The sequence below is a fragment of the Mustela lutreola genome, chromosome 10, assembly GCF_030435805.1.
Source record: "Mustela lutreola isolate mMusLut2 chromosome 10, mMusLut2.pri, whole genome shotgun sequence".
Taxonomy (NCBI): Eukaryota; Metazoa; Chordata; class Mammalia; order Carnivora; family Mustelidae; genus Mustela; species Mustela lutreola.
In genome coordinates, this window is record NC_081299.1 from 96346353 (window position 1) to 96370156 (window position 23804).

General features: G+C 52.9%; 1 protein-coding gene across 5 annotated transcripts; it reads left to right on the forward strand.

Annotated features, from left to right (window-relative positions):
• Positions 1–212: 212 nt before the first annotated feature.
• MOV10 (Mov10 RISC complex RNA helicase) lies at positions 213–23479 on the forward strand. 5 transcript variants are annotated; one of them, XM_059137706.1, is made up of 22 exons: positions 513–586; positions 723–905; positions 11786–11934; positions 13762–13965; positions 14194–14429; positions 14614–14872; positions 15725–15859; positions 16508–16676; positions 17585–17739; positions 18009–18185; positions 18298–18445; positions 18860–19018; positions 19280–19383; positions 19543–19640; positions 19738–19954; positions 20711–20828; positions 21037–21228; positions 21478–21552; positions 22378–22503; positions 22590–22678; positions 22941–23062; positions 23138–23479. In XM_059137706.1, the coding sequence occupies exons 4-22, from the start codon at positions 13793–13795 to the stop codon at positions 23227–23229; spliced, it is 2844 nt and encodes a 947-aa protein (XP_058993689.1). In that variant the 5' UTR covers positions 513–586; positions 723–905; positions 11786–11934; positions 13762–13792; the 3' UTR covers positions 23230–23479. The 5 variants fall into 5 exon arrangements, with proteins under 5 accessions (XP_058993687.1, XP_058993686.1, XP_058993689.1 ...); XM_059137704.1 differs by lacking the exons at positions 513–586; positions 11786–11934 and adding an exon at positions 213–316; XM_059137703.1 differs by lacking the exons at positions 513–586; positions 11786–11934 and adding an exon at positions 338–487.
• Positions 23480–23804: the final 325 nt, after the last annotated feature.

Sequence of the window (23804 nt, forward strand, 5' to 3'; positions counted from 1 at the left end):
ATACGTAGCTCAAGGGCAGGGATCATCAGCCTTTACACTAAAACGAAACCTGTGTGGCTGAGAAAAGTAAATGACTCTTCGCGCCGGCGGAGCCCCTTGTTCCTCCCTCCCACACGTACACACCTTTATCTCAGAAACACTTGGTTCTTTCCCTCGAACTTATCTGGCTCTTATGCCTTCCTCCCTGCGTCTGAAAAGCCCGAGAGGGGTGAATGGGGGAGGGGGGCGTGCCGCTCGCTTCCGCGCTGGTTTCTGTCCCTTGCAGTCTGGGGGAGGTGCTGGATGAGCTGCCCTAGTCCAGTCGCAGCCAACCCAGGTCCCAGTCCCTGCCCTTTGCTCTCCTGCTTTTCAATAAGTCCCGAGGCCCCAGGGGGTGGGCGTGGGAGTAGCCCTAGCTGCGGCTCGGAAGTCCTCCCGGGCGGCTCTGGGGGCCCCAGGCGGTAGCCACGTTCGGATTCTGGCCAGAAGCCAGGGGAGGGAGCTTGGGGTAAGGGGAGGGCCCTGAGGGAGGGGTCAGACTCCTTAGGAAAGAGTTAATGGGAGGAGGGGGAGGGGATAGGACGGAGAGACCGAAGGGAAGGCTCAGGTAGGAAAAGAACAGAGGAGGGAATCCTGGTGGGGCGAAGGGAGCTTGCAGGACCAGGGGTCAGAGTTAGGGGTCTTCCCCCTGTTGCACCCGCATCCCAGGGCCGCCAACTTACATCCGCGGCGGCGACTTTCAGTTTCATTTCCACGGACCCTCCTGCCTGGGCCGCAGCCGCCGCCGCGATGCCCAGTAAGTTCAGCTGCCGGCAGCTCCGGGAGACGGGCCAGTGCTTCGAGAGTTTCCTAGTCGATCGGGGACTGGACATGGAGACAGATCGCGAGCGGCTGCGGACCGTTTATAACTGGGATTTCAAGATCAGGTACGGGCCGGCCCACTCCCCGGCGCAGATTCGCGGGCCCAGCTCGCCGCCACGACCCCCTCCGCGGGGCCACCCTTCCCGCCCCGGGGCGCGGAGGGACGCAGCTCCCCCAGTGGCGCAAGCCGGTCCCGGGGCGGCGCAGACCTCCCCTCCCGCGCCGTGCCCACGCCCCGCCAGCGCCGCCCGAAGCCCGCCCGCTCTTCCCGGCCGGGCCCCTGCACCCGGTCCCCGCGCAGAGCCTCCCGCGCAGCCCGCGCCCCCCGGCGGCCCGGGCCCCGGGCGGGGAGCGGGGTCCCGCGCTCACGCGCCGCTCGCGGGGGTGGGGGGTGCGCTCGGCGTGGGGGGAGGGGAGCTCGACAGGGAGTGGGGGACCCAGGCATCGCGGGACCGCGGGAGGGAGCTGCCTGCCGCTGGCGGCCGGCTCTGGCGCGGGCTCTGCGGGGACCCCCGCCCCGCTGCCGAGGGGCTGCTGCGGAGGGGGTCCGCTATCCCGGCGAGCGGAGGAGACCCGGGTTCGGAGGGAGAATCTTGGGCAGCTCGGCAAAGAAGATGAGGGCGCAAACTACGTGCGTACCAAATCTCCATTAGCACCTGTGGCTTCTCCATGGAGACCCAGGGCCAGCCTCCTGGAGGCCCTTCTCACCCTGTGGCTGCAGGCTGTTTGGTCCCCTTTTCCTTTTAGCATCTAAGTGAAAATCAGACACTTCTCTCTGGCAAACCACCGAATTGTGCTTCCCAAACACCTATCAACAGGCTGCAGCCTTGGGCCGAAAAACCACGACACGATTTAACAGGGATAAATGTGAAGACTTACACAAATAACTACAGGACGGCGGGGATGTCGGCTTCATAACCGACCTCCTGAAAAAGGCTCTGGGTTTTAACAGACCAGAAGGTCGGTGTGGCTGCTGAAAGAGTCAAAGAAGTGTTAGACTGTGTTAATAGAAATGTGGTTTGGGGTTGGGGGAGGACGTAGTGACTCTCCATATTGACCAGATCATATCTGGGTTTGGTTTGTTTTTAGTAATGAGTGTCACGTTTTAAGAGGGACTAACAGGCTCGAGCAACATCTGAGGAAGGGCCAGCGATTAAGACCTGTTTATGCCCTCAGCCTGTGCTGGGCCCTGTGGGGGACAGAGAGGAATAATGCACGAGGCTGTAATAGGCATGGGGTATGCGTGCATACCGTATACCATCATAAGTGGTCAAATAAGGAGAGAAATATGATAGAGAAAAGAAACCTGCTGAAGAGAAGGAAGGAAAGAGCAGTGACTATCGAGACATCGGCACTTAACATCTCTGAATTCACCTGTGTTCATGAAATACAAGTACCTTGTGGCCCTGAACACAAGTCAACTATTTCTTCTGGCTTTGTTAATGTATTATTTTGGATGCTTGGTAGACCAGTGGAGAAGGCTTTATTTAGGCTTTATTTTAGGGGTATTGTATGGGAGAGCGAGCTCTACTCCCAACCCAGCAAAGACAGCTGGGAATTGATAGCCAGCAGCAGGGGGTCAGTGGATGGGAGATTACTAAGAGGACACATTAAGGGGTGGGGGACAAGGTTGAGGCCTAATGGAGAAGAGGTTCAGAGAAACCTAACTAAAATTGGGTCTAGGAGAGAGTCTTTTATCAGCTCTGAACCAAAGCTAGGCAGTGTGTTCCAGTCCTGGGAAAACGCAGGCTCTGACGGCATATATGGAAAACCAGAAGTAATGCGCACTGTGGGTGAATATAAGGGGTTTCATAAGTAATTTTACTATATGCATTTGTTTTGTATGCCAATAAGGTACCACTCCCCTGTCATTAGGGAAATTTGTGTCTTATGCAAATAGGTTCCATTCCTCTGTATGGGAATTTGCTGGAGAAGGTGACATTGACCTTGGCTTTGGCCTTGGATTTGAAGGCCAGAGGTAGTCTTAATTCTCGGAGGAGGAGGAGAAAAAGAGTCTGTGTTTATTCATATTCTGTCATGAGACCTAGTTTTTAGAAAAAAAAAAAAGGAAGAGGGGCACCTGGCTAGCAAGTTGGTAGAGCATGCCACTCTTGATTTCACGGTCATGAGTTCAAGCTTCCTGTTGGGTGTAAAGATACTTAAAAACTGGAGAAATGTGTGCCTTAAAAAGAGACACTGGAGAGAACAAGGTAGTAATCGTTGAATTTTGAAGACAGTCTTGGTGGAGAGGTTTATACTAACCTGCCCCTCCAGAAGGCAGAACTAGGTTCATTCAACATGCCCCCCTACCTCCCCACGCCTGCTGGCTGGAGATTTGTTAAGATTAGAGAGCTCTTTATTAGCGCATCCTTTAAACCCAGGCTGGAATGCTGTGACATCAGCCCTCTTCCTCCCAGTGGGAATTCACTGCTGCTCTGTGAGCTCATTCTTCACAGCCAGGTTATATAGCCCGGTACACTTGTGTTGTGTTGGAACTGGTCTGTGGCCGGCTCCCCAACCACACTGTCACAGGCTTTTTGTCACATTGGCACCTTTCTCTGACCCCAGCCTAGAACCAGGTAGGGAGCAGACCCTCTGTAAGTCCTGTCAGGATGTCATTGAATTAGTAAGTCAAGTGGATCTAGAGTTGATCTTCGAGAGGGTGGGCTGCCGGAGAACCATAGCCAGTCACCCCCTATCAGGAGGTCTGGGGGAGATTTCCTATGCTGGGAGGGGTGCATCCCATCCAGCTGGGTTATTTCAGGATGTTGTGATGCTCTGCAGCCAACTTTCTGCTTTTCCCCCATTGTTCATTATTTAGCAGATAGGTTTAATGAGACTCTGCCTTGGTTCCTGCCTCTGATCTAGTCTGGTGGGCGGGGGACCGTGGCAGATGTGGAGACAAACGTCATAGAATACTTCAGGGGCTGGAATAGTTGAGATGGATAGCTGGAGTTCAAATCCTTCCTGGGCCACTTAGGAGTTTAGCACTGGATTTTGAACAACTATCTAAATTTTCCTGTGAACGTGCATTAAAGAATGTATGTCGTCCTCTCTGGCTTGGGCGAGGCCAGAATGAGCTATCCTAGGTAAAGCCTTTACCTTGCATAGCCTGTTACGTGGGCTCTGGAAGTGGTAGCTGTCATTACTCCAGTGATGGCTGGAATGAGGAGTGGGGGGGGTGTCAAGAGAAGTTTCCAGAGAAGAGTGCTCTCGCCTTGGGCAGGAGACTCATCCTTTTTCTTTTCTTTTTTTTTTCAACAAATCTTGGCTGGATACCTCCTGTGAGCAAAGCAAAACTGTGCAAGTGGCTGTAGATGCGCTGTTAGATGCACAGAACGAACCTAAGGAAGGCGGCAGCGGCCCTGAAACGTCCTTAGTTAATTATGGTCATGATAAGTATTTGGAACAAAAGGTCCAGGACGCGATGGTAGTTATGGAACTCGGGAGACCTGACCTGGTCTAGGAATGAGAGGTTTCTCCGAGCAAGTGATGTTGGAACCTAATCTCAGAAGATAAACAGGAGTTCCCGGACGCCAAGGGGGAAGGGGACAGCATTCCAGACCCCGAGGGAGTAGCACCCTCACGACCTTAGAGTGAACTCAGTAACCGTGACCGGAGGCCAGAGGGAGGCAGGGGCTCCATGGGGCAGGACCTTGCCAGCTGCCAGAGAGGCCTTGTTTGTTTGCTTACTTTTAATCCTAACAGAAATAGGAAAGCACAGAAAGTTTCAAAGTAGGAGTTGACGGATTCACAGTTTTAGAAAAATCCCTCTGGCTTCCTGCATAGAGAATAGCTGGGTAGTTAGACCTGTATGGGCAGGAAAGAATATATTTTACTTTGGAGCCTGGGGTACTCCGCTTTCACAGGACAGTGTGTGTCCTTGAAACAGTTCAAGAGCCTCACTCCCTGTGCCCTCTGATTTTTATTTTCTTGTCCTTTTCTACTTCAGTTTTATAAAAATCCTGGTCTTGACCCACTAATGAGAGTTGCAACTCACAGTTGGTAAAAACACAGAACTAGATGTCCCTTTAAGATCGCTGCCAGTTTTGATATTTTGTTCTGAAATGCCATTCCTCTAGCTACTTTTTCCTGCGCCGCATCTAAAAAGATTTATTATTGTTCACCAAACAAATGACAGGGCCAAGGGCAGGGCATTACAGATTGAGGATGCCCATGGGGACAGGGAAGTCTGGAGAATGATCCAAATAGTTGGGAATGGCCGAGGTACGGTGGAGGAGGGTTGACAGGAGAACCTGTCAGTATTTTCTTCTCTAAAATGGGGTGATAATAGTCGGTACTTGGTTGTGAGGATTAAATGAGATAATGCGCGCGGAGACTTCAGACGGCAAACAGGAGTGTTCAGTAAATGTTTCCTGTTGTTGATGTTGTTTTGTGTGTGCAGTGTCCTTGTTCTGAAGAGGATCCAAGTACGCCGCCTTAAAAGGTTTGACACCATCTTGTAGATGGCGGAGTCATGTGGGAGGGGCATGTCATATTTGTGTTTGGTGGTAACTCCTGTTGGTTTAGGGGAGGAAACACAAATGACTAAGCAACGGAAGGAAAGGTAGTCGACTGTGTCAGTGATCTGGGGAAATGCAGATTTAAGCAAGATACTTTTTTTTTGTTTATCAGATTGTCGAAAGTTGAGAAGATTGAAGATTTCTGATGTTAGGGCGTGGGAAAAGGGTATTCCCAAATACTTGTTGGTGGTAATATTATGTTTATACAACCCGTTCAGAGGACAATGTGACAGAACTTTCTGAAGGTGTGAAGAGTCTGTTTGACCCAGAAGACCTACTTTGAAGGCATTTGTCCCATAAACTTCCTACAAGAGTTTTTGTGCATGGATGGTTGTTAAAACATTTGAAATAGCCAGGAATTGTGGGTGCCTAGCTGTCTATTACTGGACAAATAGTGAAACACACCACCCACATTCATACCGTGCTGTTCTTTGCAGCCATCCCCATGAACGAGGCAGCTTGGTAGAATGTCCAGAAGGATGTCCGTTCGTGGTGGTGAAAGAAGTCGGTTGTAGGAGAATGTGTGCAGCACACAGGAAAAACTTGTGTGCTTAAAAAGTCTTTGGGAGGGGTGCCTGGGTGGCTCAGTGGGTTAAAGCCTCTGCCTTTGGCTCAGGTCATGATCCCAGGGGTCCTGGGATCCAGCCCCGCATCGGGCTCTCTGCTCTGCAGGAAGCCTGCTTCCTCCTCTCTCTTTCTCTCTCTCTGCCTACTTGTGATCTCTGTCTGTCAAATAAATAAATAAAATCTTTAAAAAAAAAAAAAAAAAAAGTCTGTGGGATACCTGAGTGACTCAGTCGGTGGAGTGTCCAAATCTTGATCTCAGGTCTTTTTTTTTTTTTTTTTTTTAAAGATTTTACTTACTTGAGAGAGAAGGCCAGAGAGCATTAGCAGATGGAGACATAGAGGAGAAGCAGGCTCTCTGCTGAGTGGGGAGCCTGATTTGGGGGCTCCATTCTAGGGCCTGGGATCATAACCTGAGTTGAAGGCAGATGCTTAACCCAGTGAACCATGCAGGCGCCCCTGACCTCAGATGTTGATCTCAGGATGGTGAGTTCAAACCCAGCGTTGGGTGTGGAGCCTACTAGGGGTGCCTGGTCCCACATCCGGCTCCCTGCTCAGCAGGGAGCCTGCCTCTTCCTCTGCCTGCTGCTCTCAGTGCTTGTGCATGAGCTTTCTCTGTCAAATAAATAAATAAAATCTTTTTTTTTTTTAAGTCTATATAAAAAAGTACATATAGAAAAATTACACATCAAACAGTTTAATTGGTATTTGGGAGAGAGGGCCCTTAATGCTTAATGTTCAGAAGTTTTTGATCCTTTGGGTGTCCACCCCATCATTTATCTCTTTATGAACCCAAACTTACATCACACCTCTGTCGGTTTGCACCCTCCCCCCCCATCATCATAATATGTCCTTGTTTATTGTGGGTCCCGCCCCACATCAGCATCCCACCTCCCATTTCCACTTTCTGTCCCATGCTCAGAAAACTCATGTTATCAACCTGGGTGTTCTTTGGGTTGTTTTATTTAAAAAGGGTGATGCTGGGGCACCTGGGAGGCTCAATCATTAAGCAGCTACCTTGCGCTCAGGTCATGATCCCAGGGTCCTGGATCAAGCCCTGCATCTGGCTCCCTCCTCAGCCTCTTCTCCTTCTCCCCTCTGCTCTAACATTCTCTCTTGTGTTGTGCCTCTCATTGCATCTGTCTCTGTCAAGTAAATAAAATCTTCAAAAAGTAAACAGACAAATAAATAAAAAGGATCATGGTGCATGCATTTTCCATATTCTGCTTTTCTTACTCAACAATACATCACAGAAATCCTTCCTGATCTGATCATCTAGTGTAGACCTCTAATACATAATTGGAATTTTTTCCCCAACACTTAATATAATTTAATTTTTATTTTATTTTATTTTTTAAAAATAAGCAGGGAGCCTGATGTGGGACCCAATCCCAGGACCCTGGGATCATGACCTGAGCCAAAGGCAGGTGCTTAACAACTGAGCCACCCAGGTGCTCCTCCCCAACATTTTATTAATGACAAACTTCAAACATAAAGAAAAGTTGAAATGACTGTACAACAAACACACAGATACCCTCACCTAGATTTCTTAATTAGTATTTTGCACACTTGCCCATCAGTCCATCTTAGTGTTTTCAGTATATTTCTATGTAAGTTACAGACTTCAGTGCCCCTCACCCCAAAGACTTCAGCATGATGATTATTAACTGTAAGAGTTCAAAATTTAAGTGAAACTTACAGACTGCATTTTAATTGCACCATTCTGTGAGTTTTAACAAATCATATATCGTGTGTGGTTTCTGTCAGGACATAGAATATGACATCACCCCCAAAGTTTCCCCCATCTTTCCTGGTGGGTCCTCACCCTTACCCACCCAGAGGAAACCACTCTTGATTTTTTTTTTTGAGGTTGTGCTTCTCTGGAACTTCATTTAATGGAATCAAGAGGTATACACTTTATGGGGGGGATTGTTTTGTTTTGTTTGTTTTTAAAGATTGATTTATCTGAGAAGGGGGGCAGAGGGAGAGAGAGAATCCCCAGCGGACTTCCCACTGAGCCCACAGAGCACGCCCCCATCTCAGAACCCTGAGATCCTGACCTGAGCAGAAACCAGGAAGCACCCCAGGTATGGACACCTGTGAAAGCCACCTTTCACTCAGCATAATGTTTTGTTTGTTTTAAGTAAACTCTACCCCATCCATGGGGTGCGAACTCATGACCTCAAGCTAAAGAGTGGCGAGCTCTATCAGCTGAGCCAGCCTGGCTCCCCTCAGCGCCATGTTTTTGAGATTCATCTGTGCTGTGTTCATCGCCAGCTTCTTTTTATCACTGAGTACTATACTGCGTCTGAATACAAATCACAGTTTGTTCCTCTGTTCTGTTCGTGGACCCTGCTGTGGGTTTAGGGCCATGTTGAATAAAATTGCTGTGAACATTGTTGTACATTTCACTTGGGGATATACCTGGGAGACTTGGCTGGATCACAGGGTAGATATGTGTTTATTGTTGTTTTTAAATCTTAGGCAAGCTGCTTGACCTCTTTTTTGGTGGTTGGCAGCAAAGCTTCCCGGACTCATCCTCCATTGTGACCTTGTCTAGGGTCTGGCTGCTCAGCCTTCCCTACTTCCTGCCAGTTTCCTGAGCCCATTTCTCAACTTCCTGCAAGTTACTGATAAATAGGTCTTATCGCTTAAGTCAGACATAATTTACTCTTTTGGCTTATAACAATAATTTCAAATGTATGTAGTCATCTAAAAGTAGAGTCACTGGGGCTTGGTCTTCATGCATTTTATTTCACTTCCTTTCTACTCCCTGCCTCCGTTTATATATATTATATTTATTTATATGTGAACTTAGTAGTGTTTTTTTTTAAGATTTTATTTATTTGTTTGACAGAGATCACAAGTAGGCAGAGAGGCAGGCAGAGAGAGAGGAGGAGCAGGCTCCCCACCAAGCAGAGAGCCCGATGCGGGGCTCAATCCCAGGATCCTGAGATCATGACCTAAGCCGAAGGCAGAGGCTTTAACCCACTGAGCCACCCAGGCACCCTAGTAGATTTATATATTATATGTGTGTTCAAGTTTGGACAGTATATGTAAAGGAGTATGTAAATTATATACTTATCACATTTATAATGGTACATAATATTATATAATTATATATATGTCCAAGTCTGGACCATGTGTCCCACCTGACATGTAACACTCCAGGCTCCTGCCCAGCAGCGCTCTGGTGCCAGCCTATGGTTCAGTGTTCACAGTGTGATCTGTTTTGTCCATAAAAGCATAGTTTGGGGGCACCTGGCTGGCTCTGAGGTTAAGTGTCTACCTTCAGCTCAGGTCACGATCCCAGGATCCTGGGATCGAGCCCCACATCGGACTCTCTGCTCAGCAGGAAGCCTGTTTCTTCTCCCTTTCCAATTCCCCCTGCTTGTGTTGCCTCTCTCACTCTCTGTCTGTCAAATAAATAAATAAAATCTTCAGAAAACAAAACAAAAGTAGTCTAAATTTACTTGCTAATCCTTGCACCCATTTCTCCCAGCAAGTACTTATTGGATAAATACTAGTGCGAGGTCTATACTGGGTTTTAGTAATGGAATTTTTATTGCACATGTAATACTCCTTTTGTTAAAAATAAGAACATGGCATCCTATGTTTAGTTTGACACGAAACGGCGCCTTTTTCCAAAGTGATTACACCAATCTCTACTCCAGCTGACAGTGCAGGAGTGTGCTGGTGTAGTGTGCTGGTGTGTCTGCATCCTCACCCACATTTGGTGTTGTCGGCCTTTTAAATTTTAGGCATCTGGGTGGGTGTGATTCTTTTTTCACCGCTGCCTAGCTTCCGTGGGTGGGCGTTGGCAGTTTATTCAGCCGTCTGCTAAGTATTGTCAGATCAGATCCTATTTTTTTTTTTTAAGATTTTTAAAAATTATTTATTTGACAGAGAGACACACCAAGAGAGGGAACACAAGCAGAGGGAGTGGGAGTGGGAGAGAGAGAAGCGGGCTTCCCGCTGAGCAGGGAGCCAGAAGCTGGGCTCCATCCCAGAACCCTGGGATCATGACCTGAACCAAAGGCTCAAGGACTTAGCCACCCCAGTGCCCCAGATCAGACCCTTATACACAGGCACTTTTCTTTCTCTGGGGTACCTTCCCAGGAATGCAGTTCCTTGGTTAAAGGAGACCTGTATTTCACATGTTCAGAGATGTTCCAGATTGTTCCCCAAAAGGTGGTCGGACTTCCCCTTTCTGCCAGTAGTATGTGAGAGCCCACTTCTCATGCTCTGATGATTTTCCACTTTTGTCGGTCTAACAGGAGTCAAATGGTATCTCGGTTTGACTGTAATTTGCATTTCTCTGCCTTTGGAACATCTTTTCATCTGGTCGTGTTGGATGGATGTGTTCATCTTTCTTCCTAGAAATCTGGGTGACTAGATGAAGAAGAGTACAAGAATAGGGACTTTCTTCCCCACAAGCATGTACTAAGTTTCTGATGGAAAAAAAAAAAAATGTTTTTGTTCTGACTGTTGCCTTAGACCCGGGATAAGGGAATTTGGGGAGTGGTGATAGGGCTGGGGAGTAATTTGAGAAATACTGAGATAGTGGGTAGTATCCCGGGCAGAAGTTGCAAAACTTGCAAAGTTGAGTTCCTCCTGGCCCTGTGCCTATGCACAAGCTTCCAAAACTAGGAGACTGCACATTCAGATTTTGATTTGGGCTTCTCCCTTTCTTTTTTCAAGATTCATTTATTTGAGAGAGGGGGCACAGAGGGGAAGCAGACTGCCTGCTGTGCAGGCAGCCTGACATGGGGGGGGGGGGGGCTCCATCTCCAGAGCAGGAGATGATAACCGGAGCCGAAACGGGAGTCGGATGCCCAACTGACTGAGCCACCCAGGCACCGCGATTCTGGTTTCTCTTGAAAGCCAGAAGATCTGGCTGCCTTGGACCTCCATTTCCTGCCGGCCACAGCTGTGTGAAGATGACAGCAAGCAACTGCCCCCACTATGAGACAGGGCTGCAATCTGGGGGTTGCGCAGCCTCCTTGGAGCCCGGCTTGCTCCCTGGCACTATGCTGAGAGCCTGCTGCATCTCTAGGTACCTGCACTGTTGTTTCCTCAAGTGGAGTTAGGGGGCATGTGAGTCTTTATTCCACCCATGGCTCAGAAAGGGGAGTGTACAGGTGCCTGAGAGGGTCAGATATAGAAGATGCCCATAGCTGGCGTCCACTGGCATTTGAGTCTGTGCTCCATCTGGGATACTTATCGAGGGGCCCTGGGGAATGGCTGTGACTCCTCCTGATTTCAGACCCTTTGTGACTGGACCTCTGGGCAGCCTTTGAGCCTGTAGACTTCCAGCTGATTCTCTTCCCTTTCTCATGGAGTTTTCTCCTCCTCCTTGGGTCCCCCTGGTCTTGGCTCTTCTCAGAAGACTCACACTCCCAGGGGAGATCCCGCACACGTCTGTGGTTGGAACGACCGCTGAGGATCTCCTGAGTGTTAGTCTGGGCTCAGGCTTGGTTTTGGCCTGAGTTCTCAGTTTCCGACTCCTGCAACCAGCTGCCTCTGGACCCCAGGAATCTCAAACTGAGCGTGTCCAAATCCAGAGGTCATGGTCAGCCCTCCAGTGTCCTCCTACTCCTCCTCTTGTCTTTCCCTTCTATCCCAGGAATGCTCCCGGAAACCAAGGCATGGATTTGAGTACTGTCCTGGACGCCTCCCTCTTCCCTGCTTCCATTCCCCCCTCCTGTCAGTCACCAACTTCTGCTCATTTCACATTCTAAATACATTGTCCGATCTGCAGAGCCCCTCTTCTGTACCACTTCCTCGTGCAGGCCCTTGTCATCTTTTTGATTGGACTGTTGCAATGGCCTTTTTCTAACTGGTGTCCCTGCCTTCAGTCTTGCCTCCAGCAAATCCTCCAGCAAATCCACCAGTCCTGGTGCCAGAGTGATCTGAAATGCACATAAGACCTTGCCACTCCCCTGCTTAAAACCCACCACCCGCGGGGGTTCTGTAACCACAGTGTAGCCTCTGCTGTGGGCTGCAAGTAAGTTGTTACTACTCCTACTACCACTGCTACTCTTAGTACTACTGTTACTACTAATACGAATACTAATAAATAGTAGGTACCGCTTACTGAGCATTTTCTGTTATGTTTTGGAAATGATTGACTATCTTTTTAAAACAAATCAGAGCTGATTCAAAGTTTCCCGAATAGTATCACTCTCATTTGCTTGGGGTGAGAAGGGAGAGGGGCAGAGTGACAGGCAGGGGGCACCAGGGAATGGTCCAGACCACGAATGATCTCATTACACGCTAGTGATGACCATGCTGCGTTAGCCTTGCCAGTTAAGTAGGGCTTACCGTGGTTCCTAGGAACGAGCATTTGCTTTCGTTCCCTAGAACACACTGAGGGAGGGTGGTCGGCGGTCCAGATCTTGGACATGTCCCATGTGGGGATGCCCCCCGCTGCTCCTGGTTGCCAGGAGAGGAAGGGAGCTGCTGGGCCTTCAGGGTGAAGTCCAGGCTTCCCAGCCTGGCAGGCGAACCCGCGTGACCTGATCCTGCCCACCTCTGCTGCCTCCCACCACGCCCGCCCCACCTTTCTCACGGTAGTGCGCACCCCCCCCCCCCCCCCCGGCTGTGTGTGATGCTAATGCTAACCGGTGCACACCTTACAGAGATCTCCTTATGTGCCAGGCCCTGGCTAGACGGACACCGCAGCGCCCGTCTCGTAGCAGCCCCGCCGCGGAACCTGGCCTTATCCCTGTTTCACAGGGGAGGAAAGCAAGACTCTGAGAAGTGAAGTAGGCCAAGGTGACCCAGCCTGGGGCCAAGTGGGAGGTTGACGCCGCCTGCCCCACGGCCCCCAGCATCTGTCCTTACATAGCCTTCCACCTCGGCTCATACTTCGCACTCCGAGCTCTTGTGCCTGGTTAACACCCATTTGTTCTTCAGGACTCCGTTCAGACCACTGTCCCCAGGGAAGCCTTTGCAGACAGCCTGGCTCCGTATCCCTCCTTGGCTGCGCCCCCCTGCTCCCCGCCCCCGGCAGCATGCTGGAATCCATGTGTTCAGTCTGTGCTGGGCTCCTCGAGGCGGGCCTGGGTCTTTCGCCTCCTTGAACCCCCAGGGCCTAGCGCAGGGTCTGGCACATAAAGATCTCTGTAAGTGTTGACTAAACTGAATTCCAGGCACTAAACCTTGAAGTTGTTGTCCTTCTGACCAGTTTTCCCTGTCTTCACCTTCTCTAGGCACAAAACCAAGCTCTTTGATCTCTGGAGAAGGATCCTTTCCCTTCCTGCTTGGGTTCCACCTGCACCCTTTGACTTCGGGTGGAAACTGCTGTCTGATCAGCCACCTTGCCCACACACCCTGGACATCTGTGCTCTCTGACCCCTCTCTCCCCTCCTCCACCGTCAGGCAGGACCCCAGGTCCACCCCTCTGAATCCTCTCAGTTGGCTTCCCCTTAGCCCCAGCTCTTTCCGCTGGGTTGCTGCTATCTTTTTTTCTGTCCCAAATAGTTCCCCTCCCCTCTCCCCCCACCAAAAATCTTCATTTCTTTCTCTGCCTTTAGTCCTCCAAATCACTAGCCCAGCACTGGGCTTTCCTCCTCAGAAATGCACTGTCTACAACCTGCTGTTGTAAACAATCATATTTTGTCTTGGGAAGCCTACTGAATTCCCCGAGAACTTTAAAAATTCCTATGAACCCTCCCCCCCAGCCTTGAGTCTCTGTCCCTGGGTCCTGTTCTGTTCCACAGCCGTGCTGGTATGTCCCACATAGAGCAACCCGCAGACATGGTCCCCTTCTGCCCTCCCCACCAAGCTCCCCTGCCTTCCCTCACTTCCCAGTCTCCTCTGCTTCCGGCAGCTTTGGGACCCCTGCCCCTGGCTTCTCCTCCATGCTGTATGGAATGAAGATTGCGAATCTGGCCTACGTCACCAAGACTCGGGTCAGGTTCTTCAGACTCGACCGCTGGGCCAACGTGTGGTTCCCAGAAAAGAGGAGAGTGAAGCTGGGGTCAGACATCAGCAAACAGCACAAGTCACTGCTAGCCAAGATTTTCTATGACAGGTGTGTGGGTATGGGGGTGGGGGGCGGTATCCGTCTGGCTGGGGGAAGAGTTGGTAGCCTCAGGTTGGGGTAAGGCGCCCTCCTTCAAGGAGTGGGGGAAGGGTGGGGAAGGAGCAAGCTCCACTGGGGGGAGGCAGTGGGGTTCCTGAGCTGAGCTGGTTCTTTGCCAGCCTCCCCTGTTCTAGGCCCTTCCTGTCCCAGCCCCGCCTTAACTCCCACTCTCCCCAGGGCTGAGTATCTTCACGGGAAACATGGGGTGGACGTGGAAGTCCAGGGGCCCCATGAAGCCCGAGAGGGGCAGCTCCTTATCCGCCTGGATTTGAACCGCAAGGAGGTGCTGACCCTGAGGCTTCGGAACGGAGGAACTCAGCCTGTCACCCTCACTCACCTCTTCCCACTCTGCCGGACCCCCCAGTTTGCCTTCTACAATGGAGAACAAGAGCTGCCCTGCCCGCTGGGCCCTGGTGAGTGGGTTTCCACAGGAAAAAGCCTTTGGTAGACAGGGGCTTGCCCTGGGAAGAGTTGGTGCCTCGGGAAACACACTTGTTGTCCCTTGGGTGAGGGGAAGGGGATGCTTCCTGCCCTGGGCTGTGGCTCCTGGGGGAGTGTCCCTTCCCTGTCCCCTCTCACTCTGCTGTCCTCCTCCAGGCGAGTGCTACGAGCTCCATGTCCATTGCAAGACCAGTTTTGTGGGCTACTTCCCGGCCACAGTGCTCTGGGAGCTGCTGGGCCCTGGGGAGCCGGGTTCAGAAGGAGCTGGTACCTTCTACATCGCCCGATTCTTGGCCGCTGTTGCCCACAGTCCCCTGGCTGCGCAGTTGAAGCCCACGACTCCCTTCAAGCGGACCCGGATAACTGGAAACCCTGTAGTGACCAGCCGGATAGAGGAAGGAGAGAGACCTGATCGGTAACGCCTTCCCCTCCAACTCAGTCCGGGTTGCGGTACCCAGCACGACAGTGGGGGCCCGTGGGAAGAACCCAGAGCCTGAGCCAGGGCCCCTTTCCCAAGTGAGTCTGTAATTCCTCTAGGCCTCAGAGACCTTTTCTGTCTTGGGAGAAAGTTGCAGGTGACCCTGAAAAAATGCTAAGCATTTTCGATCGCATGATGGATTGTCAGGCAGCCTGTGGTAGACCTCTCTCTCTCCCTTTTATAGCTTTGTGGAGATAATTCACATACTGTACAATTCACCCATGTAAAGTACGCAATTGAGGTTCTCTGTATATTCACAGATACGGGCTACTAACACCGTGATCCGTTTTAGAACACTTCACCCGCAAAGGAACCCGTGCCCGTTCTTTCCTTCTTCCTTTCTTTATCTTTTTCTTTATTTTTAAAGATCTTATTTATTTATTTGACAGAGAGAGATCACAAGCAGGCAGAGAGGCAGGCAGAGAGAGGGGGGTAAGCAGGCTCCCTGCTGAGCAAAGAGCCCGATGCGGGGTTCAATCCCAGGACCCTGAGATCATTACCTGAGCCAAAGGCAGAGGTTTAACCCACTGAGCCATCTAGGTGCCGACCCCCGCACCAATATGTGTTTTTTTAATGTTTCCAAGTATGGTTCTTTCCCAAAAACGAATGGTCCAGCCTTGGGATGCGCAGCCTCATGGGGTAGTAAGTTCTGCCTCCTGGGGCAAAAGCTGCTGACCCTTTCAGCAGCAGTTTTCTAGAAGGTTGCATCTTCCGGGAAGGGGCTGTCTCCACCACTCTGAAGGGGCGAGATCTCGGACTTGGGGTCACTCTGCTTCCCCCCATTTGCAGCGCTAAGGGCTATGACCTGGAGCTGAGTATGGCGCTGGGCACGTACTACCCACCCCCTCGCCTCCGGCAGCTACTCCCCATCCTTCTTCAGGGGACAAGTATCTTCACTGCCCCAAAGGAGATCGCTGAGATAAAGTAAGAGCCACCCTTCTGCTCCCCTTGTGCTGCCTTCCAGTCTCTTCGCTCTGCCCCACAGCTCTGTCCCCAGCCTCCTGTGTGCCATTCCTTCATTTCTGTACTGAGCACGCAGCATGAACCAGGCTCAAGGTGATGAGGGCCTTGCCCATGGCAGTGGGGGGAAATGAGCATCTATCGGACAGTTTCAGGTAGTGCCAAGTGCTCCAAAGAACACAAGTGACGCTACAATTTCAGATAAAGGGATGGTGTGCGCGGTCTTGTGAAGGGCAGTTAGTGCTGGCCTCTTTTGAAAAGGTGATATTGGAGCAGAAAACGACATTTGAATGAGGCGAGGGTGTACGTCTCAGGAGCATCTTAGCGGGAGAATGTTCCAGGCCATAGCATCCATGGTGTGGATGCCAAGGCAGGTCTGAATTAGGGGGCAGGGGCATTAGGAGTAAGGAGTAGAGCCAGGGCTCTGTGCGCCGAGGCTTCTGAGCTTCCAGCTGCTTCTCTGCCCTTCTAGTCTTCTGATTCCTGGTGCTCTCAGAGCCCCAGAACCCCAGAGCCTTGGACGGGAGAGGGCGGCCGCTCCTGGGCATGGGGGTGGCCTGACCCATCCTGTTCTCACCTCCGTGCCGCGCCCCACTCCCCCGGCACTGCTAGGGCCCAGCTGGAGACAGGCCTGCAGTGGAGGAACTACGAGGTGAAGCTCCGGCTCCTGCTGCACCTAGAGGAGCTACAGATGGAACATGACATCCGGCACTACGACCTGGAGTCGGTGCCCATGACGTGGGACCCCGCGGACCAGAACCCGAGGCTGCTTACCCTGGAGGTCGGGGCTCGGGGCTGGTGTGGGGTGGGTGGACTTCCATCAGCCAGTCCATAGGCTTAGGAGAGAGCATTGTTCTGTTTCCCTGATGATGTCTTGTTAGAGCAGGGCAGTGCGGAGGGCGGGACTGGGTTTTCATCCACACGTGGCTACCACTAGCTTTGTGGCCTTGGGCAAGTCTCTTGCTGTCTCTGGGCCTTAGTTCCCTTAGCTAGAAAGTACAGAGCTGGGCTGGATGATTCTTATATCCCTGTCCGACTCTCAGATGTCAAGCGTTGTACACATAAGCCCAGAGTAACACATGAGCATTGGGTGCTGCACACAGGTGCTGAGGAGGACACATGCTGAGAGGCAGGGGGGCTGGAATGATCAGGGAAGATTCCTACAGGAGTTGTTGCAGGTTTTGTTTGTTTTAGATTTTATTTATTTGACGGACAGAGATCACAAGTAGGCAGAGAGGCAGGCAGAGAGAGGAGGAAGCAGGCTCCCTGCCAAGCAGAGAGCCCAATTTGGGGCTCAGTCCCAGGACCCGGGGATCATGACCCGAGCCAAAGGCAGAGACTTTAACCCACTGAGCCACCCAGGCGCCTCATGGAGCTGAGTTTTGAGCAAGATTTCAAGGGCAGAGCAGGATCTGAGCTGGCTGAGAGGGCAAACGGATGGGCTGGGAATCTGGCTCTCAAGTCCTGAAATGGTAAAAGGACTGCTGGGCTCAGTCTCTCTCTGCATTTTGGGGAGACTTGTCTTCTTGCCCATCCCCAAACTTCTGCCATGGCAAGTCGAAGGGTCTTGGGGTAGAAGGACAACACCACCTCCTATCCTTGGCTCTGAGGAGGTCTGGAGAGCCAGGCGGTTGGGCCCTCTAGTAGGCATCCCTGGGATAGAAGCTTGCCTGTGTCCACCCCCCACAGGTTCCCGGGGTGACCGAGAGTCGCCCCTCAGTGCTGCGGGGTGACCACCTGTTCGCACTTCTGTCTTCTGAGACCCATCAGGAAAACCCTGTCACCTATAAGGGCTTTGTCCATAAGGTGGAATTGGACCGTGTCAAGCTGAGCTTTTCCACGAGGTGGGTATTGGGGGACCCTTGAGAAGCTAGAAGGGTCTATAGATAATTCTTAGGCCAGAGCAGCAGCTGTGTTTTTCCCTGAAATGAGTGGGACCCCGAGGACAGAGCTTTTCTTCAGGGGTAGCCCTGAGATGCCTCAGTAGCAGCTTCTCCTTGTGGGGGGGCGGGCAGTTTCCATATGGCTGTTTTGAAAAGTGGGGATGGAATCAGGATAGATGCAGAACATCCTGGCCCCTAACCAGAGCTCTTTCCCCACTCCTTTCCCAAAGCCTCCTCAGCCGCTTTGTGGATGGGCTGACCTTCAAGGTGAACTTCACCTTCAACCGCCAGCCCCTGCGCGTGCAGCACCGTGCCCTGGAGCTCACGGGTCGCTGGCCGCTGTGGCCCATGCTCTTTCCCACGGCCTCCCGTGGGGTCCCGCTGCTGCCCTCAGATGTGAAGCTCAAGTGAGACTGGGCAGGGGTGCTCTGGGGCCACTTGGTGTGTGGGGCATTGGGGATGGAATCGGGGAGGCCTCTGGGACGCCAGCCGACATCCTGTTTCTGGCCCTTCTGCCAGGCTGTACGACCGCAGTCTGGAGTCGAACCCTGAGCAGCTGCAGGCCATGAAGTACATTGTCACGGGCACTACCCGCCCAGCCCCCTACATCATCTTTGGGCCTCCAGGCACTGGCAAGACTGTCACCCTGGTGGAAGCCATCAAGCAGGTGGGGCCTGACCAGAGACCCGGGGCCTACACTGAAGTCCCCCAGGGACCGAGCAGCTCTCAGATTCTGGGTGCTTCCAGCTCCCTGATCACCCCCTGGCTGGCATCAAGACTCAGTGTGGCCACTGAGCATTGTTGGGCAGGGTGGGTTCCATATGACTCGGAGTCACCAGTCACTTTTTGGCCATTATACACTCGAATATTTACTACACTAGGTTTCCAGCAGTAAAGTGCAGACTTGAACTTGGTGGGGGCGGGAGGTTGGGAGGAAGGGGTCAGAACTTGGCTTTTGGGTCACTGCTTCCTTCAGGTCTGGGACATAAATGCCACCCCATGCCAACATGAGTCACAATCAGGTCCCCTCCCTCTGGAGCCAAAGAGGCTGCTTCCCACACCGTGCTTCTCCCCACTCCAGGTGGTGAAACACTTGCCCAAAGCCCACATCCTGGCCTGCGCTCCGTCCAACTCAGGGGCTGACCTCCTCTGTCAGCGGCTCCGGGTCCACCTGCCCAGCTCCATCTACCGCCTCCTGGCCCCCAGCAGGGACATCCGCATGGTACCCGAGGACATCAAGGTACCTGGAGATGTATGCCAGGCTGAGGGACGGCAAGTGCTAGTTATGGCTCAGGGTGGATGCTGGGGCCAGGAAATGAGGTTACCTGGATTCTGATACTTGCTGTGGGAGCTTGGGTGGGTCAGGACCCCTCTTGGGCCTTCCATTTCCCTGTGTGGGAAGTGAGGGGCTGAATAAAATGGCCTAGAAGACCCAGAGCCAGCATGAGGGTGAGGATGGGCAAAGTTGGCTTGATTTCCCCTGTCCCTTTGCACCCCACAGCCCTGCTGTAACTGGGATCCAAAGAAGGGGGATTATGTGTTTCCCGCCAAGAAAAAGCTACAGGAATATCGAGTCTTGATTACCACGCTCATCACGGCCAGCAGGTGGGAAGTGTGTGTGTGTATCGTGTGTGTTAAGGAAGGAGGTAGGTGGGCTAGGGAAGAACGGTGCCTGGCAATGGGGCGAGAAGCTGGCCTGGGTGGGCCTTCGGTTTGGTGGTTAGGTGCCCAGATGTGACCCCTGGTCCGCTTGATGCTTCCCAGGCTGGTCTCAGCTCAGTTTCCCATCGATCACTTCACACACATCTTCATTGACGAGGCTGGCCACTCCATGGAGCCTGAGAGTCTGGTGGCCATAGCAGGTGAGGGGTTCAGGGCGGGCTTCATGTAAACAATGCTGCATGGGGTTGGGGGCGGTCCCACTGCTTAACTTTGTCCCCACGGCACCCCGCCTCTCAGGGCTGATAGAAGTCAAGGAAACAGACAATCCGGGAGGGCAGCTGGTGCTGGCAGGAGACCCTAGGCAGCTGGGGCCTGTGCTGCGCTCCCCGCTGACCCAGAAGCATGGGCTGGGCTACTCCCTGCTGGAGCGGCTGCTGACCTACAACACCCTGTACAAGAAGGGCTCCAGTGGCTATGACCCCCAGTTCATAACCAAGCTGCTGCGCAACTACAGGTACCCTGCCCCTCACCGTGCTTGCCAGTCTGCGCCTTCACCTGCTCCGCGCAGTCCCCGCCCGGGGCTCCCTCCTACCGGCACTGCTCAGAGCTTGGGGGTGGGCCATGGGTATCCCATGACCTCCATTCTAGCCCCATCACTGCTGCTCACAGGCTCTGACCTCTCAAGTGGCTTCACTCTAGAGCAGTTTGCTTATTCGTGTATTGGGGGATTTGTCTGGTCTCCGGGCAGTCTGAGGGGAAATCAGGAAAATCCGGACAGTGTGGCTTTTCATAAACCTAATCGTTATTCAGATTAAAGAGCCGTACCTGATTTAGTTGAGGAGTTCATGTACCTAAAATGCTCAGATGAATTTCTGAGCTCTCAGTTCTCAGTGGGTAAGTCCCACTGAGCGTTCACTCAGCGGTAGCTGTTGTGTTATTCTTTTAGGCTTAACACATGATTTCATCAAATCATGGCAGTAGTAGATGAAAATTGTTTTTGTACTGTCCTTCCTTGACAAAATGGAAACCTGAGGATGGGTTCCCCCTTTCTTGTGGTTTCCTTTTAAATTTGACTGGCCCGTGAAATCCATGGACCAGATGCTCTCTGACTAGCACCCCTGCTGGGTTCTGCCTCTCATGCAATTACAAGTGTCCAGCCGCACACTGCAGTCCCGCGAGTCTGCCGTCCACAGAGGGTGGGCGGCAAGGGGATGCTGTGGGGAGACCCCAAGGGTGGGGCGGAAGTAATCTTCCTCCTCCTGCCCCCCAGGTCCCACCCCACCATACTGGATATTCCTAACCGACTCTATTATGAAGGAGAGCTGCAGGCCTGTGCTGACGTTGTGGACCGAGAGCGCTTCTGCCGCTGGGAGGGTTTGCCTCGACAGGTGAGGCTGAACAGGGCAGGGACTCAGGTTGCTGCCCTGTATCCTAGCTTCCCTTCTACTGAAGGTACAAGGTAGGAGGCGGGTCTGAGCAAAAGTCACAGGCTTTGTCCCCTTGGCCCGGTATCCCACATTCCCTGGGTGGGTGTCGGGCTGGGAGAGAAGGGACACAGGGGGTCTGGCTGAAGGTTTCCCCTGACCCCTTATCCAGGGCTTTCCCATCATCTTTCACGGCGTAATGGGCAAGGACGAGCGTGAGGGCAACAGTCCATCCTTCTTCAACCCAGAAGAGGCTGCCACAGTGACCTCCTACCTGAAGCAGCTCCTGGCCCCCTCCTCCAAGAAGGGCAAAGCCCGCCTGAGCCCTCGAAGCGTGGGCGTCATCTCTCCTTATCGGAAGCAGGTCAGGCCCTCAGTTCCTGTTGAGGGTGTGACACCTCCCTCCCCACCCCCGCCCCGGCACCGAGACCATACCTCCTCCATAGCCGGACCACTAGATGGAGATTCCAGGAGCTCGGGCCTCTGCTGAGCTCAGAAGAGCTGAGTGGTCAGCTATGACAGCTTTTGCCCCCCAGCTCCCTGGCCTCCTGCCTGGCTCCCTCTTGCACTGCGGTAATAGCATGAAAGAAAGGCACCTGTCCCCATCTTCCAGGTGGAAAAAATCCGTCATTGCATCACCAAACTTGACAAGGAGCTTCGGGGACTGGATGACATCAAAGACTTGAAGGTGACACTCACCACTGTTTCACCCTCCCCGAACGTCCCTCCGCTTCCAGAGACCTCCCCAGGCGCCCCACCCTAACTGCCTGAGACACAAGAGGGCTCACCCCGCCCCTCACTCCTGCAGATCCCAGCTTGTTGGCTTGTCCTCCTGGGCTGGGACCAAGAAGCACCCCAGCAGATTCTTGATTCTTAGCTGCAGGCTGTCTGAGGCCTCTGTCCTGAGGTTAAAGTCCCAACTCCCAGCCTGTCTGCCCTGTCACGTGGTGGTGTGCCCCACTCACCATTCCCACCCTGTGAGTGAGTCTGCACCTTGACTCTTCATATGGCTGTCCTTGCCCCTGGCTGCAGATAAGAATCACCTGGAAAGCTTTTAGCAGCCGGTGCCAGAGCCACACCTGGCCTGCTGGCACGGCTCTCTGGGGACAGAGCCAGGGCATGGCCATTTTTTTATGGCTCCTCAGGTGATCTAGCACGTGGCCGGAGTGGATGCTTGAAGGTTTAAAGGCCTCCAGTTTGTCTATAAGTACTTAGCGATTGTTTTTTCAGGAAGTTTGAAAACCACTGCTCTGGGTTACCAAGTCCTCGCAGCTCTGTTTCTTGGCTGAGAACCCTTTCTAGCCTACACCCCTTTACCTGGACTCCCCCTTCAGGTTTCAGCTTTCAGGGCAATCCACATGCTCTCTTTCCTGCTCAGTCCCTCCACTGTGACAAATGCCCAGGATGTCTCTCCACTCGCCTTGGTGCTCAGCTCAGGTTCCCTGAGGAGGGGGCGTGGCCCTCGATTTCCCCTGCGAGCCCCAGGTTGCAGGCCCTGTCTCTCACCCTCCAGGTGGGCTCCGTGGAAGAGTTCCAAGGCCAAGAACGCAGCGTCATCCTCATCTCCACCGTGCGGAGCAGCCAGAGCTTTGTGCAGCTGGATCTGGACTTCAACCTCGGTTTCCTTAAGAACCCCAAGGTTTGAGGGCTGGTGGCCGGTGTGAGCACTTCCTTCCTTCAGGTCCTGTCCTTCCCTCCTCTGACCCTAGCACTCCTTCCTTCCAGAGGTTCAACGTGGCTGTAACCCGGGCCAAGGCTTTGCTCATCGTGGTGGGCAACCCGCTCCTCCTGGGCCATGACCCTGACTGGAAAGTGTGAGCATTAGCACCCCGGTAATCCCTCTCAGGAGCCACCACCCCCAGCCTGGGGCAGGTGCAGCTGTATAAGCGCCTCCTTGTGGCTCAGTTAATCCTCAAGTCTATTCAGTGGGTTCATCTGGTGGTCCTCAGTCCCCACCTTTAAGTTGCCTCACGGAGGATAAGCTGCTCGCCCAGAGGCACAGGGCAGTGTAGTAGGACCAAGCCGCGCCTCGGCTAGGCCTGCACAGCTCTGTGTGAATGTCCCTGTACCCCACAGATTCCTGGAGTTCTGTAAAGAAAACGGGGGGTACACTGGGTGCCCCTTCCCTGCCAAACTGGACCTGCAGCAGGGACAGAACTTGCTCCAGGGCCTGAGCAAGCTCAGGCCCTCTACCTCAGGTATGGCGGGGCCAGGTAGGGGACAGCACAAGGGGAGGAGCTAAGGAAGCCAGGCTCACCTCTTTTTCTTTCTAGGGCCCCAATGTCACGACTACCTCCCCCAGGAGCAGGAGGGAGAAGATGGCCTGTCCCTGCAAGTAGAGCCAGAGTGGAGGAATGAGCTCTGAAGACAGAGGAGACAGCCTTCTCACACCAGCCAAGCCTTAACCACCCACCCGACCCTGAACCAGAACCCAGCCTGAACCAGAGCCCAGCCAAGCTGCCCCCTCTGCAGGACAGGAAGACTGGGGGAGGGAGTTTACAATCCACGCCATTCCACCCCCTCCCCTGCTGGGGAGAATGACACATCAAGCTGCTAACAACTGGGGGAAGGGGGAGGAAGAAAAACTGAAAACAAAAATCTTGTTCTATGCAAAAGCTTCCTTGTCTCCTCAGCCTGGCCCCTCTGGCCTTGTGGCTTTCCTGAGCTCCCAAGCGGTCCCCAGAGGGGAGGATGGGACTATCACCCTGCCCTGGGCCTTACCCCTCCATGCCAGAGAGGAACCCAGCCCCCAGGTCCAGGCGGAGGAAACCCAGTGGGAGGTGGCAAGGAAGCCACCCACAGGCTTCTAAGTTTAGCCCCTGCTCCAGACCACTCCCATCACCCGCCTCTGAGGCCCAGAGCCAGGCATGACCTCATCCTTTGCTCCCAGACTCCACCCTGCCTGCTGGGGAGTCCTGCCTTTGCAGACTGGGGGCCAGC

What these genes read in the sequence shown, in the direction of transcription:
- MOV10 (XM_059137702.1), top strand. Translation starts at nt 537, where the DNA reads ATGGGAGGAGGGGGAGGGGATAGGACGGAGAGACCGAAGGGAAGGCTC. An exon ending in GTTTCCTTAAGAACCCCAAG is followed by an intron (nt 22,504 to 22,589) that starts GTTTGAGGGCTG and finishes CCTTCCTTCCAG; the next exon opens with AGGTTCAACGTGGCTGTAAC. An exon ending in CATGACCCTGACTGGAAAGT is followed by an intron (nt 22,679 to 22,940) that starts GTGAGCATTAGC and finishes TGTACCCCACAG; the next exon opens with ATTCCTGGAGTTCTGTAAAG.